This window comes from Oenanthe melanoleuca, chromosome 25, assembly GCF_029582105.1.
Source record: "Oenanthe melanoleuca isolate GR-GAL-2019-014 chromosome 25, OMel1.0, whole genome shotgun sequence".
Taxonomy (NCBI): Eukaryota; Metazoa; Chordata; class Aves; order Passeriformes; family Muscicapidae; genus Oenanthe; species Oenanthe melanoleuca.
Genome location: NC_079358.1, coordinates 3,434,664 through 3,448,905, shown reverse-complemented (window position 1 = coordinate 3,448,905; position 14,242 = coordinate 3,434,664). Strand labels below are relative to the sequence as shown.

Sequence of the window (14,242 nt, the reverse complement as noted above, 5' to 3'; positions counted from 1 at the left end):
AGTCAGGGGCTGGAGGAGCCGGTGGAGATTTGGGAGAAATGGCAAAACCGGGGGAGAAAATCGAGAGTTGGGGCAGCTCTGGGGGAACTTGGGGTAGATTGGCAGAGATTTGAGGGCAAGGGCCAGGATTTGGGGGAACATTGTGGGAATTCTGAGATATTTGGAGACCCAGCTGTGGGGGTTTGGAACTGCAACTGGCACCATAACCACAAACACCAGCATCAGCGCTAGTGCTTCTGGCACAGAAATAGGAACCAGAATCCTCGTCCTTGAGGTTGTTCATGGTCAGCGTCACCGAGCTCTGCCCGTTGTCCCTGGAGATCGTGAACCGGCCCTTGACTGACGGCGCGTAGTAGGTGTAGCCACTGGGGGTGATCCCCCCGAGCCAATCCAGTGTCTTCCCAGGTTTTTGACGGATCCACAAAAATCTAAAACTTCCAAAATCGAACCCGGAGGCACGGCAGAGCAGAGTCAGGGACCCCCCGGGGGGCTGGAGGTCCCCCCCAGACTCCAGCAGGGTCACGGCCGCCCAGAGCCCTGCGGGAACAAGGGGAGATGGGGATGAGGTGCCGGATCTGGGCGTGGCCCGGGGTTAAATTGCATTTGCACACAAATATATTTAATTTTCCAGCCTAATGATCATAATCATTAACCCCAGTCCAAATTTGTTATAACCCTGTGTACTGGTAATTATTACCCCTGATGTAACGCAATTAAATTTATAAAAATCAAAATTAGACAAATAAAACAATGGATTTTATTATTCCCATTAATTTTGGTGGGAGTTTTTTGGATTGCCTTTAATTATCAGCACAAATATCTCTAATTAACTGCACTAATTATTGCCCCTAGCAGGTGCTGGCAGCTTCAGCTGCAGTGAAAACAAAATCTGAAATTTTGAGCCATTTTGGGCCTTTTTGTGGCTTTTTCAGGAAGTCCCAAAGGGGCAGCTCTGGCCCTAAAACGAGAAAGCTGAGGCAGGAGAGTTTGGGTTCATTTCATTCATTTCTGTTTAATTTCAGTTCTTTTCATTATTTTATATGATATTTAAATACTGGTTTTAGTCAATGTACAAGATTTTGGGGATTTATTGATTTTGCATGATTTAATTTTCTTTCCTTTCCTTAATTTTGGTTAGCATTTGCTGTAAATGTTGTTTTATTATTTTTCAGATGACTCCACAGCTGTGGCTGAAAATCTGCAGGTCGGGCTCAGTCACCCACGGTCTGTGAATCGCTGAATCACCTGGATACAATAAACAGCATTTAAAATAATAAGTGAATTGATGAATAATTTGGATACAATAAAAAGCAATTCAAAGAGTGAGTCTGGAGTCCCACACCCCTCGTTCCAACTCTCAGAAATTTTCAGTGCTTTAAAACCCCAAACCCCACAATTAACAGCAATCCACTGATTAATTAATTGCCTCCCTCTGCTCAATTTATTGCCCAATTAATGACTTGGTTAACAATTCTCAAACACCCCAGGACCCAACCCGGCATATCCCAGCCATGGCCTCGAGCTCCCTCCCGCTCCTCGCCCTCCTGGCCCTGCTGGCCCTGCCAGGTGGGTCCCGGGCGCCTCCGCAGCGCCTCGCCCACCCCGGGCCACGCCCGGATCCGGCGCCTCATCCCGATCTCCCCTTGTTCCCGCAGGGCTCCGGGCGGCCGTGACCCTGCTGGAGTCCAGGGGGGGACCTCCAGCCCCCCGGGGGGTCCCTGACTCTGCTCTGCCGCGCCTCTGGGTACAATTTCGGACAATTTGGGATGGGCTGGATGCGCCAGAGCCCCAGGAAGGGGCTGGAATTCGTTGCAAGGATCAGCTACAATGGTGGCAGCACCGAGTACGCGCCATCAGTCAAGGGCCGGGTCACGATCTCCAGGGACAACGGGCAGAGCTCGGTGACGCTGACCATGAACAACCTCAAGGATGAGGATTCCGGTGTCTATTTCTGTGCCAAGGATGGTAGAACCAATGGTGGTGCTGGTTATGGTGCCGTTGCCTGTGGTGTCCCCTCGCCCATCTGTGAGTCCCCAGCTGTCCCCAAATGTCCCCAGGCCCCTCCCCCAGAGCTCAGCCCCAGCTCTGTCACCGTCGCTCGCCCGTGTCACACGCACACACGTGAACAGAATCAAGATGGCCGCCCCTTCATTCTGCGCCTTCTCCAGTTTATTCGCTCTTCACAAAGCGCCGTCTCCACTCACTGCCGGCACCACAATCACTCATTGCATTAATTAGTGCAGAGCAATTAGTGTCAGTGTCTCTGGCCATAGTTCCACAGAAGGTTAATCAGGCGCGGATCCACGGTTACCCATTGCCGTGATTTCGGTTCGTTTCCCGGCCAAGGCCCCAATCAATGTGGTGGTTCAGATTTGCCAATTCCAACGCTCTCGTTTCTGCTGTGGGATCGGATCAGGAGCAAAAGCAAGGTAGTCCTGAAACTTGGAGGGTGGAAAGGAATCTGCATTAAAACCAGAAAAAACTAATTAATTCAGGTGCAATCCATGGAGCAGAGGTGGGAGGAGGTGTGACATTAATTAGTTAACAGATGGAGACTAATTGCCAGTTTTGGGGTCCATCCCAAATTCACGGTGTCTCCACCTTCTCTTTTCATCTGTGCTCTGACTCCTGCTTCACCGACCTTGCGGTCTCCTCTCTGTTCTCTTTCCTCTCCCTCAAATGATCCGTGGTTTCAGCTTCTCCCATCCCCATCTCCCCTTGTTCCCGCAGGGCTCTGGGGACCTCCAGCCCCCCGGGGGGTCCCTGACTCTGCTCTGCCGCACCTCTGGGTTCAATTTCGGAGAATCTGGGATGGGCTGGTACCGCCAGAGCCCCGGGAAGGCGCTGGAATTTGTAGCGAGTATGGATAAAGGTGGCAGAACATTCTACGGGCCATCAGTCAAGGGCCGGGTCACGATCTCCAGGGACAACGGGCAGAGCTCGGTGACGCTGACCATGAACAACCTCAAGGACGAGGATTCTGGCGCCTATTTCTGTGCCAGGGGTTCTGATGGCAGTTGGCTTGGTGGTGCTCATATTGCTGGTTATGGTTTTGAGATTGGTATTTTGTGTTCTGGCCACATCTCTGGCCGTCAGACTCAGATGTTCCCAGACCCTTCCCCCAACCCTCAGCCCTTGACCCAATCCTGACCCTTTGTCCCCAATCTCCCCTGTTCAAAGCAATGGGCACCACTGGCCCCAAATCCTCACCTGGTTCTGTCCCAGGTGTCAACTCAAAAACACAGAAATTCAGGGATTTGGTTAAAAGTTCCAGCCCAGCCCCACGTCCGGCACCGAACCGCTGCTCCCAGCGTTGGCTCCATGTCAACTCAGCCAATCGGGGGCTGGGGGAGAAAGGCTGAGGTTTCGGTAAAATGGTCACAACTGGAAGGAAATTCAAGAGTTGGGGCAGCACTGATGGAGTTTGGGGCAGAAGGGCCGAGATTTGTGGGCAAGGGCTGGGATTTGGGGGAGGAATGTGGGAATTTTATAACATTTATGTGACCCAATAATGGGGGCTTGGGGTCACAGCCGGCAACGCCAATCCAAGCAACAGCAGCACCACCATAAGTACCATAACAACCACTGGTGTAACATTTGGCACAGAAATAGGAACCAGAATCCTCGTCCTTGAGGTTGTTCATGGTCAGCATCACCGAGCTCTGCCTGTTGACCCTGGAGATCCTGAACCGCCCCTTGACTGACGGCGCGTACCAGGTGTCGAAGTCACTGTAGATCACTGCAACGTATTCCAGCGCCTTCCCGGGGCTCTGGCGGATCCAGTACATGTCATGGCTTCCAAAACTGAACCCAGACCCTCGGCAGAGCAGAGTCAGGGACCACCCGGGGGGCTGGAGGTCCCCCCCGGACTCCAGCAGGGTCACGGCCGCCCGGAGCCCTGCGGGAACAAGGGGAGATGGGGATGAGGCGCCGGATCCGGGCGTGGCCCGGGGTGGGCGTGGCGCTGCGGAGGCGCCCGGGACCCACCTGGCAGGGCCAGCAGGGCCAGGAGGGCGAGGAGCGGGAGGGAGCTCGAGGCCATGGCCGGGATGTGCCGGGTTTGCGCCCTGGGGTGTTTGGAGTCATTAACGAGGTCATTAATTGGGAAATCTATGGAGTAGATCAAGGCAATGAATTATTCAATGGAAACGACTCAATTGAAGGGTTCTTGGATATTTAAGGCACCGGAAAGTTCTGGAGATTTGTGGACAAACCAGTGGAGTTTAAAGCAGATTTGGTGAAGATTTGAGGAGAGGCTGACGTGGCCGTAACCCTGCTGGAGTCTGGGGGGACCTCCAGCCCCCCGGGGGGTCCCTGACTCTGCTCTGCCGTGGGTCTGGATTCGATTTTGGAAGCTTTGGGATGTTCTGGTTCCGCCAGAGCCGCGGAAAAGGACTGGAATTCGTTGCAAGCATCAACAACAATGGTGCCAACACCTACTACTCGCCGTCAGTGCAGGGCCGGTTCAGGATCTCCATGGACAACGGGCAGAGCTCGGTGATGCTGACGATGAACAACCTCAAGGACGAGGATTCCGGCGCCTATTTCTGTGCCAAATGGGATAGTGGTTATGCTGGTGCTGCTGCTGGTGCTGGTTCTGTCCCCTCCCAGATGCCCTGACACCTCCTGACCTTTTCTGACAATCACACACCTTACCCCCACTCTTTACTGTTTCACCAAATCTTTGACCATTTCATTTCAAACCTCAGGTTTTGGCCTTGCATCAAACTTTGTTTCTCAATCTTCCTACTAAAGCTCAAATTTGGGTGCAGCGCTAAAATCTCGGGGTCATGGTCATGTTTGGGGCCCAGAGTTGGGATTTGTGGGAACGGTCTGGGGATATTTGGGGATGGGATCGAAATCATCAACAGAATGAGCAGCAGCATGATCACCGGCAGCTCCACCGTTCTTGGCACAGAAATAAACTCCAGAATCCTCGTCCTTGAGGTTGTTCATGGTCAGCGTCACCGAGCTCTGCCCGTTGTCCCTGGAGATCCTGAACCGGCCCTTGACCGACGGCGAGTACCGGGTGTAGCCCCCGGTGTTCTGAATCCCCGCGAGCCATTCCGGCGCCTTCCTGGGGCTATGGCAGAACCAGAACATTCCATAATCACCGAAATTGTATCCAGACCCACGGCAGAGCAGAGTCAGGGACACCCGGGGAGCTGGAGGTCCCCCCCGGACTCCAGAAGGGTCACAGCCACCTCACCCCACGCCCAAATCTTCACTAGTTCTGCCCAAAACTCCACTAGTTTGACCTCATATCTCCAGAATTTTCCAGTGCCTGAAATACCCAGAAAACCTTCAATTAAACCCTTTCAATTGAATAATTAGTTGCCTTGATCTACTCCATAGATTTCCAAATTAATGACCTCGTTAATGACCCCAAACCCCCCGGGACCCCAACCCGGCACATCCTGGCCATGGCCTCGAGCTCCCTCCCGCTCCTTGCCCTCCTGGTCCTGCTGGCCCTGCCAGGTGGGTCCCGGGCGCCTCCTCAGCGCCATGCCCACCCCGGGCCACGCCCGGATCCGGCGCCTCATCCCCATCTCCCCTTGTTCCCGCAGGGCTCCGGGCGGCCGTGACCCTGCTGGAGTCCGGGGGGGGACCTCCAGCCCCCCCGGGGGGTTCCCTGACTCTGCTCTGCCGCGGGTCTGGATTTGATTTTGGAAGTTTTGGGATGGGCTGGTACCGCCAAAGATGGAGGAAGGAGCTGGAATGGCTTGCAGATATCACCAGCAGTGGTGCCAACACCTACTACGCGCCGTCAGTCAAGGGCCGGTTCAGGATCTCCAGGGACAACGGGCAGAGCTCGGTGACGCTGACCATGAACAACCTCAAGGACGAGGATTCCGGCGCCTATTTCTGCGCCAAATATTACAGCAGTGGTTGGTCTGCTGCTTCTGCTGTTCTTGGTTGTGATAATGATGCCAGTCATGGCCCCACTCCCCTGTCATTGGGTTTCCTCCTTTCAACAAAATCCCGAAATGCTTCCTCCAAATCCCATTTGTTTATCGCGTACTTAATCTTCTCTCCCAAACTCCCCATCCTCACCCCAACTCTCAACTTTCCTCCCAGTTTCTCCCAGATCTCCCCTGGTTCCCCTGGCCCCTGATTGGCTGAGCTGACACGGAGCCGACGCCGGGAGCAGCGGTTCGGTGCCAAATCTGGGGCTGGGCTGGAGCTTTTGCCAAATCCTGAATTTCTGTGTATTTACCGTTGGATTTCTGTGGGTTTGTGCTCTGTGGGGAAATCTCCTTTTGGGATTTCTCTGTGGGCCGGAGTTGAGGATAGGAGCCTCAGTTTAACCCCTGCATTTCCTGTGCGGGATCTGGGGCAAAAACGGCACTTTTGGAGAGGAAGGTCAGAGCTGGAGTCCACATGAGGAGGTTTGGGTCAGATGATTGAGATTTGGGGCAGAACCAGGCGCGGATTTGGGGTCAGTGGTGACCATTGGTGCAAAACGGGGAGACTGGGGAAAAAGGGTCAGGATTGGGTAAAGGGCTGAGGGATGGTGGAAGGGTCTGGGAACATCTGAGTCTGACGACCAGAGACGTGGCCGGAACACAAAATACCAATCTCACCACCATAACCAGCAATATGAGCACCACCAAGCCAACTGCCATCAGAACCCCTGGCACAGAAATAAGCGCCGGAATCCTCGTCCTTGAGGTTGTTCATGGTCAGCGTCACCGAGCTCTGCCCGTTGTCCCTGGAGATCCTGAACCAACCCTGCACCGACGGCGCGTAGTCAGTTCTGCCACCCTTGTCCATACTTGAGACAAATTCCAGCCCCTTCCCGTGGCTCTGGCGGTAACAGCCCATCCCAGATTCTCCAAAATTGAATCCAGAGGCACAGCAGAGCAGAGTCAGGGACCCCCAGGGGGCTGGAGGACCCTCCCTGGGCTCCAGGAGGGTCACGGCTGCCCAGAGCTGAAATAAACACAAATGTCACAATAAACACTTTGTAAATCTGAGTGGGTAGAGGGTTTTTAATTCCGCATCACCAAGTGCCTCTGCAGCCCCACGCCCACCTCGGGCCACGCCCGGATCCGGCGCCTCATCCCCATCTCCCCTTGTTCCCGCAGGGCTCCGGGCGGCCGTGACCCTGCTGGAGTCCGGGGGGGACCTCCAGCCCCCCGGGGGGTCCCTGACTCTGCTCTGCCGCGGGTCTGGATTCGATTGTGGAAACCGTGACATGTACTGGATCCGCCAGAGCCCCGGGAAGGTGCTGGAATGGATCGCAGGGATCGGTTACAATGGTGCCTACACCTACTACGCGCCGTCAGTCAAGGGCCGGTTCAGGATCTCCAGGGACAACGGGCAGAGCTCGGTGACGCTGATCATGAACGACCTCACGGACGAGGATTCCGGTTCCTATTTCTGTGCCAGATCTGCTTTGATTTGCAGTGGTAGTAGTTGCACTGTTTATTCTGGTAATTTTGACGCCCTCCCCAACTGTCCCCAAATGTCCTCAGGCCCTTTACCCAAACCCCAACCCTTGACCCCATTCCTGTCCCTGTGTCTCAGCCTGGAACTGGTTCTGTCCCCAGTCTCCGTCCCTGACCCCAATGTCCACTCTTGGCCCCACGTCCTGTCCCTTGGTGTCAATTTTTGGGATGAATACCTCAGGGTTTGGTACTGTCAGGGCAGGTTTGGTGCCGCTGGCTGAGATTTGAGGTGACCAGCAGAATCCTCAGGATGTGAGTGAAGGGAGTGGAAATGCCGGTGAAAGTCTGAGATTGGGGTGAAATGGGCCCAGCTGGGGGGAGAGCCGAGAGTTGGGGAAGCACTGGGGGAGTTTGGGGAGAATGGACGGCATTGGAGGGCAAGGGCTGGGATTTGGGGAAGAATGTGAGAATTTCAGGATTTTTTGGGGATTCACTGGTGCAGGCATGGGGCCGAGACTCGCAACGCCGACATAACCAGAACCAGCAGCATCCCACGTAGAGCTGAAACATTTGGCACAGAAATAAACTCCAGAATCCTCGTCCTTGAAGTTGTTCATGGTCAGCGTCACCGAGCTCTGCCCGTTGTCCCTGGAGATCCTGAACCGGCCCTTCACCGATGGTGTGTTGTAGGTGCTGCCACTCTTGGCGATCTCTGCAACGAATTCCAGCCCCTTCCCGGGGATCTGGTGCATCCACATCAAGGGAACACTGCCCACATCGAACCCAGACCCGCAGCAGAGCAGAGTCAGGGGCCCCCTGGGGGGCTGGACGTCTCCCCCAGACTCCACCTCATCCCATCCCCAAATCTTCACCAGTTCTGCCACAAACTCCTCGGATTTATCTCAAATGAGCACCAGGTGTTCACAATGTCCCGGCCATGGCCTCGAGCTCCCTCCCGCTCCTCGCCCTCCTGGCCCTGCTGGCCCTGCCAGGTGGGTCCCGGGCGCCTCCGCAGCGCCACGCCCACCCCGGGCCACGCCCGGATCCGGCGCCTCATCCCCATCTCCCCTTGTTCCCGCAGGGCTCCGGGCGGCCGTGACCCTGCTGGAGTCCGGGGGGGACCTCCAGCCCCCAGGGGGGTCCCTGACTCTGCTCTGCCACGCCTCTGGGTTCGATTTTGGGAGTGTCGCCATGTACTGGATCCGCCAGAGCCCCGGGAAGGGACTGGAATCTGTAGCACGGATCACCAGCAGTGGTGGCACCCACTAAGCGCCGTCGGTGCAGGGCCGGTTCAGGATCTCCAGGGACAACGGGCAGAGCTCGGTGACGCTGACCATGAACAACCTCAAGGACGAGGATTCCGGCACCTATTTCTGTGCCAAATCTGCCTATAGTAGTTACGGTGCTGTTCCTGCAGCTGCTGTTTATGGTTCTGGCCTTGTCTCCAACACCCAGGCCCCAGCTTTCAGCAGACCTTTCTGCAAACCCCAGACCATGACCCAGCTCTGTCCCTTTGTCCCAAATCTCTCCCGTTGGCACCAGCACCGCTTGTCGAGCCCCAACCCCCAGCTGAGCTTGACCCAAACTCGACTCTTGGCTCTGAATCCCAGACTCGGCTCCCAAAAGTTCGAAAACAGCCGAGATTTGGGGCCAGGGTTTGAGGTTTGGGTCAGAGCCTGTGAATTTGGGTAGAAAGTGGGGATTTGGGGAGAAAGTGGCAGAATTTTGGGGCAGAACCATCTGGGGGTTTGGAACCAGGGTCAGGAGTTGGCTTTGGTGCAAATGGGGCAGATCTGGGGCAAAGGGTCAAGATTGGGTCAAGGGCTGTGAGCTGGGGAACGGTCTGGGATGTGGTGATGGTGATTGGGCCAAAACCACCAATAGCATGAAGTGACCCAGCAGCACAACCACCAACAACACATCTGGCGCAGAAACAGGTTCCGGAATCCTCGTCCTTGAGGTTGTTCATGGTCAGCGTCACCGAGCTTTGCCCGCTGTCCCTGGAAATCCTGAACCGGCCCTGCACTGACGGCGAGTAGTCGGTGTAACCACCACTGCTCCAGATCCCTGCGACGTATTCCAGCGCCTTCCTGGGGCTCTGGCGGATCCAGAACATGGCGAAACTCCCGAAATTGAACCCAGACCCACGGCAGAGCAGAGTCAGGGACCCCCCGGGGGGCTGGAGGTCCCCCCCCAGACTCCAGTAGGGTCACGGCCACCTGGAGCTGAAATAAACACAAATATCACAATAAACATTTTGGAACTATCGGTGGGTTGAGAGTCTTTAATTCTGCATCACCAGGAGCCCCCAGAGCGCCACGCCACCCCGGGCCACACCCGGATCCGGCGCCTCATCCCCATCTCCCCTTGTTCCCGCAGGGCTCCGGGCGGCCGTGACCCTGCTGGAGTCTGGGGGGGACCTCCAGCCCCCCGGGGGGTCCCTGACTCTGCTCTGCCACGCCTCTGGGTTCAATTTCGGTGATTACGGAATGGGCTGGATGCGCCAGAGAACCGGGAAAGGGCTGGAATTTGTCGCCAGTATCCACAACAGTGATGGCAGAACATGGTACGGGTCGTGGGTGCAGGGCCGGTTCAGGATCTCCAGGGACAACGGGCAGAGCTCGGTGACGCTGACCATGAACAACCTCAAGGACGAGGATTCCGGTTCTTATTTCTGCGTCAAATGTGCTGACAGTGGATGTTACAGTGGTAATGCTGCTGCTGCTGCTAATCCTGGTTATATTGACAACACCGGTTGTGCTCCCAAGCCCCCATAACTTGCTCCACTAATGTCCTAAAATTCCCACATTCTATTCCCTAATCCCACCCATGAGCCTCAAATCTCGGCCATTTTGTACCAAACTCCTCCATCCTTGCTCCAATTCTCGACTTCCCCACAAACTTTCAGCATTTCACCCAAATCTCCACCGGCTCCCCCAGCTCCTATTGGCTGAGCTGTCGTGGAGCCAACGCCTGCAGAAGCGGTTCGGTGCCAGATCTGGGGACGGGGTGGAGCCTCTGCCAAATACCTGAATTTCCGAATTTTTGAGTTGACTTGTGAGACAGAACCAGGTGAGGGTCTGGTGGCAGTGGTGGCCATTGCAGCAAACAGGGGAGACCGAGGACAAAGGGTCAGGATTGGGTCAAGGGCTGAGGGTTGGGGGAAAAACCTTCAGTTATGCGGCCACATCCATTTGGGTGGAGCAAAACCAGGGGCAGGAGACCTTCAGCAGCACCGTCACCATCATAAGCAGCACCCCAACAACCAGAGCAGTGAGCTCTGGCACAGAAATAGGCGCCGGAATCCTCGTCCTTGAGGTTGTTCATGGTCAGCGTCACCGAGCTCTGCCCGTTGTCCCTGGAGATCCTGAACCGGCCCTGCACCGACGGCCCGTACCAGGTTCTGCCATCGCTGCTGTGGATACTGCAAACCCATTCCAGCGCCTTCCCGGGGCTCTGCCGAACCCAGGCCATTCCGTAACTCGCGAGATCGAATCCAGAGGCGCGGCACAGCAGAGTCAGGGACCCCCCGGACTCCAGCAGGGTCACGGCGCCTCTTTCTGTGCCAAAAATACGTTCAGTTTTGTTGCTGAAATTGTTGTTGATCCTGGTCATGGCGATTTTGGCTCTTCCGCCATCGTTGTGTCCTCACCTGTCCCTGCACCCCAAATCTCAGCCTTTGGCCCAGTCCCTGAACATTTGCTGAAACCCTGGGCCAGTTCTGCTCCGAATTCTCAGCTCTTGGTCTCAAATCATCAACTCCTGGCTGCTGAATCTGGGGTGCAGCTCCAGCCCCCCGGGGGGGTCCCTGACTCTGCTCTGCCGCGCCTCCGGATTTGATTTTGGGAATTACGCCATGAACTGGGTGTGCCAGAGACCCGGGAAGGCGTTTCCAGCATCTACAACAGCGGTTACACCGACTACGCACTGTCAATGCAGGGCCAGTTCAGGATCTCCAGGGACAACGGGCAGAGCTCGGTGACGCTGACCATGAACAACCTCAAGGACGAGGATTCCGGTTCCTATTTCTGTGCCGAATCTGGTTATAGCTGTTGGAATCCTGGTTGTGATGCTTACACTGTTTATGGTTTGGCTCTGTCCCCACATGTCCATAACAAATACCAAGACAACTTCTTCAATATGAAGAGAAATTAAAGAAAAGTAATGAAGATAAGAATCATAAGAAAGGGAATTTAGAAAATCCTGCCAGTGAAAGAAAAATAATTAGTAGTGATACTGAATATAATTGAATAATTCTCTAAAAAACTCCAAATAACAAAAAGAAAAAAAAAAAAACACAATAAAACAACACTAACAGCAAATACTAACCAAAATCAATAAAATAATGAAAATAATTCAAATAAAAACAACAAGTCTCAATACTCCTGTTAATTGCTTAAAACTCAAATTAAAAAATCTCAGAAAATCATGAAAATAACTGCAATTGAAAACAAATAAATGATATTGGGTGAAATGAACCCAAATCCTCCCAGCTCGGCTGTTTCTTCTTTTGGAGACAGACCCGCCCCTTTAGGGACTCCCCCAAAAAGCCACAAGTCGGCCCCAAATTTCGGGTTTTGCTGCAGCTGCAGCTCGCGGCACCTGCTGGGGACACTAATCAGGGTGGGTGATTGGAGTCATTAGTGCTGATAATTAAAGCAAACACTGTAAAAACCCCATGAAATTACTGGGCATAATTTGAGGTGATTTATTTGCTTCATTAATATTTTTATTCATATAAATGGTCTTTGTGGGGGCTAATAATTCTCGGTAAACACGGTTGTAATTAAACTTAATTGTGGTTAGTGAAAACCATCAGTGTTTTGAATAATTGAATATACTTGGGTTCAAATTCAATTTAACCCCAAAATGCCTGGATCCCCATCTCCCCTTGTTCCCGCAGGGCTCCGGGCGGCCGTGACCCTGCTGGAATCCGGGGGGGACCTCCAGCCCCCCGGGGGGTCCCTTGACTCTGCTCTGCCGCGCCTCTGGGTTCAATTTTGGGAGTTTCGCCATGCACTGGACCCGCCAGAGCCCCGGGAAGGCACTGGAATGGCTCGCAGGGATCAGGAATGATGGTGGCACCACCTACTACGCGCCGTCAGTGCAGGGCCGGTTCAGGATCTCCAGGGACAACGGGCAGAGCTCGGTGACGCTGACCATGAACAACCTCAAGGATGAGGATTCTGGTTCCTATTTCTGTGCCAAATCTATTGGCGCTGGTTCTGGTTATGCTGTTGGTGGTTTTGGCCCCATCCCCATCACAGCCTCCCCTCCTGTCCCTGTCCCTGTGCCCCAGACCGTTCCCCCAAACCCCAACCCTTGACCTCATTTATTTCTTTTGGTTTTGGGCAAATTTGGCTGGACACCTCCCACATGGATCCCAATAGGAAACAGATTCCAACAGATTCCAACAGATTCCAACAGATTCCAAGCTCAACTTTGGCCCAAGGCTGTGTTCAAGGCCGGGGTTAATGGTTGGGATTTGGGGGCAGAATGTGGGAATTTTAGCACATTTGTGAACCCAGCAATGGGGGCGTGGGAGCAGCACCAGCGTCAATACCGTAACCAGCACCGATACCAGCACCGCCATCCCCACCATAACGAACACTGCCGAAACATCTGGCACAGAAATAAACTCCAGAATCCTCGTCCTTGAGGTTGTTCATGGTCAGCGTCACCGAGCTCTGCCCGTTGTCCCTGGAGATCGAGGCCCAGCCCTGCATCGACGGCGCGTATGTGGTGTGTTCACCTATCCTGCCAAAATCAGTGATGCTGGCGACAAATTCCAGACCCTTCCCGGGGCTCTGGCGGATCCAGAACATTCGATAATCACCGAAACTGAACCCAGAGGCGCGGCAGAGCAGAGTCAGGGACCCCCCGGGGGGCTGGAGGTCCCCCCCGGACTCCAGCAGGGTCACGGCCGCCCGGAGCCCTGCGGGAACAAGGGGAGATGGGGATGAGGCGGCGGATCCGGGCGTGGCCCGGGGTGGGCGTGGCACTGCGGAGGCGCCCGGGACCCACCTGGCAGGGCCAGCAGGGCCAGGAGGGCGAGGAGCGGGAGGGAGCTCGAGGCCATGGCCGGGATGTGCCAGGGTTGGGTCCTGGGGGGGTTTGGGGTTTATTAACCAAGTCATTAATTGGGCAGTAAATTGAGCAGAGGGAGGCAATTAATTAATCAGTGCATTGGGGTTAATTGTGGTGTTTGAGGTTTTAAAGCTCTGAAAACCTCTGGTGGAGTGTGAGAGTTGGAACGAGGGATGTGGGACTCCAGACTCACTCGATAAAACTGCTGTTTATCGAGTCCAGATAATTCAGCAATTTATTTGTTATATAAAATATTCTTTATTGGATCTGGATAATGAATCCATTTATTTTTTTTTTAAAATACTGTTTATTGTATCCAGGTGATTCAGTAATTCACAGACCGTGGGTGACTGAGCCAATCCTGCAGATTTTCAGCCACAGCTGTGGAGTCATCTGAAAAATAATAAAATAACATTTAGAGCAAATGCTAACCAAAATTAAAGAAAGGAAAGAAAATTAAATCATGCAAAATCAATAAATCCCCAAAATCTTGTAAATTGACTAAAACTAGTATTTAAATATCCCAGAAAATAATGAAAAGAACGGTGATTAACCAGAAATTAATGAAATGAACATATAATCTTCCCGCTCAGATATCTTGTCTTAAGGCCAGAGCTGCCCCTTTGGGGACTTCCTGAAAAAGCCACAAAAAGGCCCAAAATGGCTCCAAATTTCGGGTTTTGTTTTCACTGCAGCTGCAGCTGCCGGCACCTACTGGGGGCAGAAATAAGTGCAGGTAATTAGATTTATTTGTGCTGATAATT

General features: G+C 53.9%; 3 gene segments (V, D, J or C); 1 reads left to right on the top strand and 2 right to left on the bottom strand.

Moving 5' to 3' along the window:
• Positions 1 to 3,324: 3,324 nt before the first annotated feature.
• LOC130263277 (Ig heavy chain V region 914-like) lies at positions 3,325 to 4,042 on the bottom strand. The segment is given in 3 exon segments: positions 3,325 to 3,344; positions 3,575 to 3,898; positions 3,988 to 4,042. Coding segments are annotated over 3 exon segments (399 nt in total).
• A 4,286-nt stretch (positions 4,043 to 8,328) lies between these two features.
• On the top strand, positions 8,329 to 10,168 carry LOC130263276 (Ig heavy chain V region 914-like). The segment is given in 2 exon segments: positions 8,329 to 8,383; positions 9,771 to 10,168. Coding segments are annotated over 2 exon segments (453 nt in total).
• A 1,072-nt stretch (positions 10,169 to 11,240) lies between these two features.
• LOC130263274 (Ig heavy chain V region 6.96-like) lies at positions 11,241 to 13,470 on the bottom strand. The segment is given in 3 exon segments: positions 11,241 to 11,290; positions 12,955 to 13,326; positions 13,416 to 13,470. Coding segments are annotated over 3 exon segments (477 nt in total).
• Positions 13,471 to 14,242: the final 772 nt, after the last annotated feature.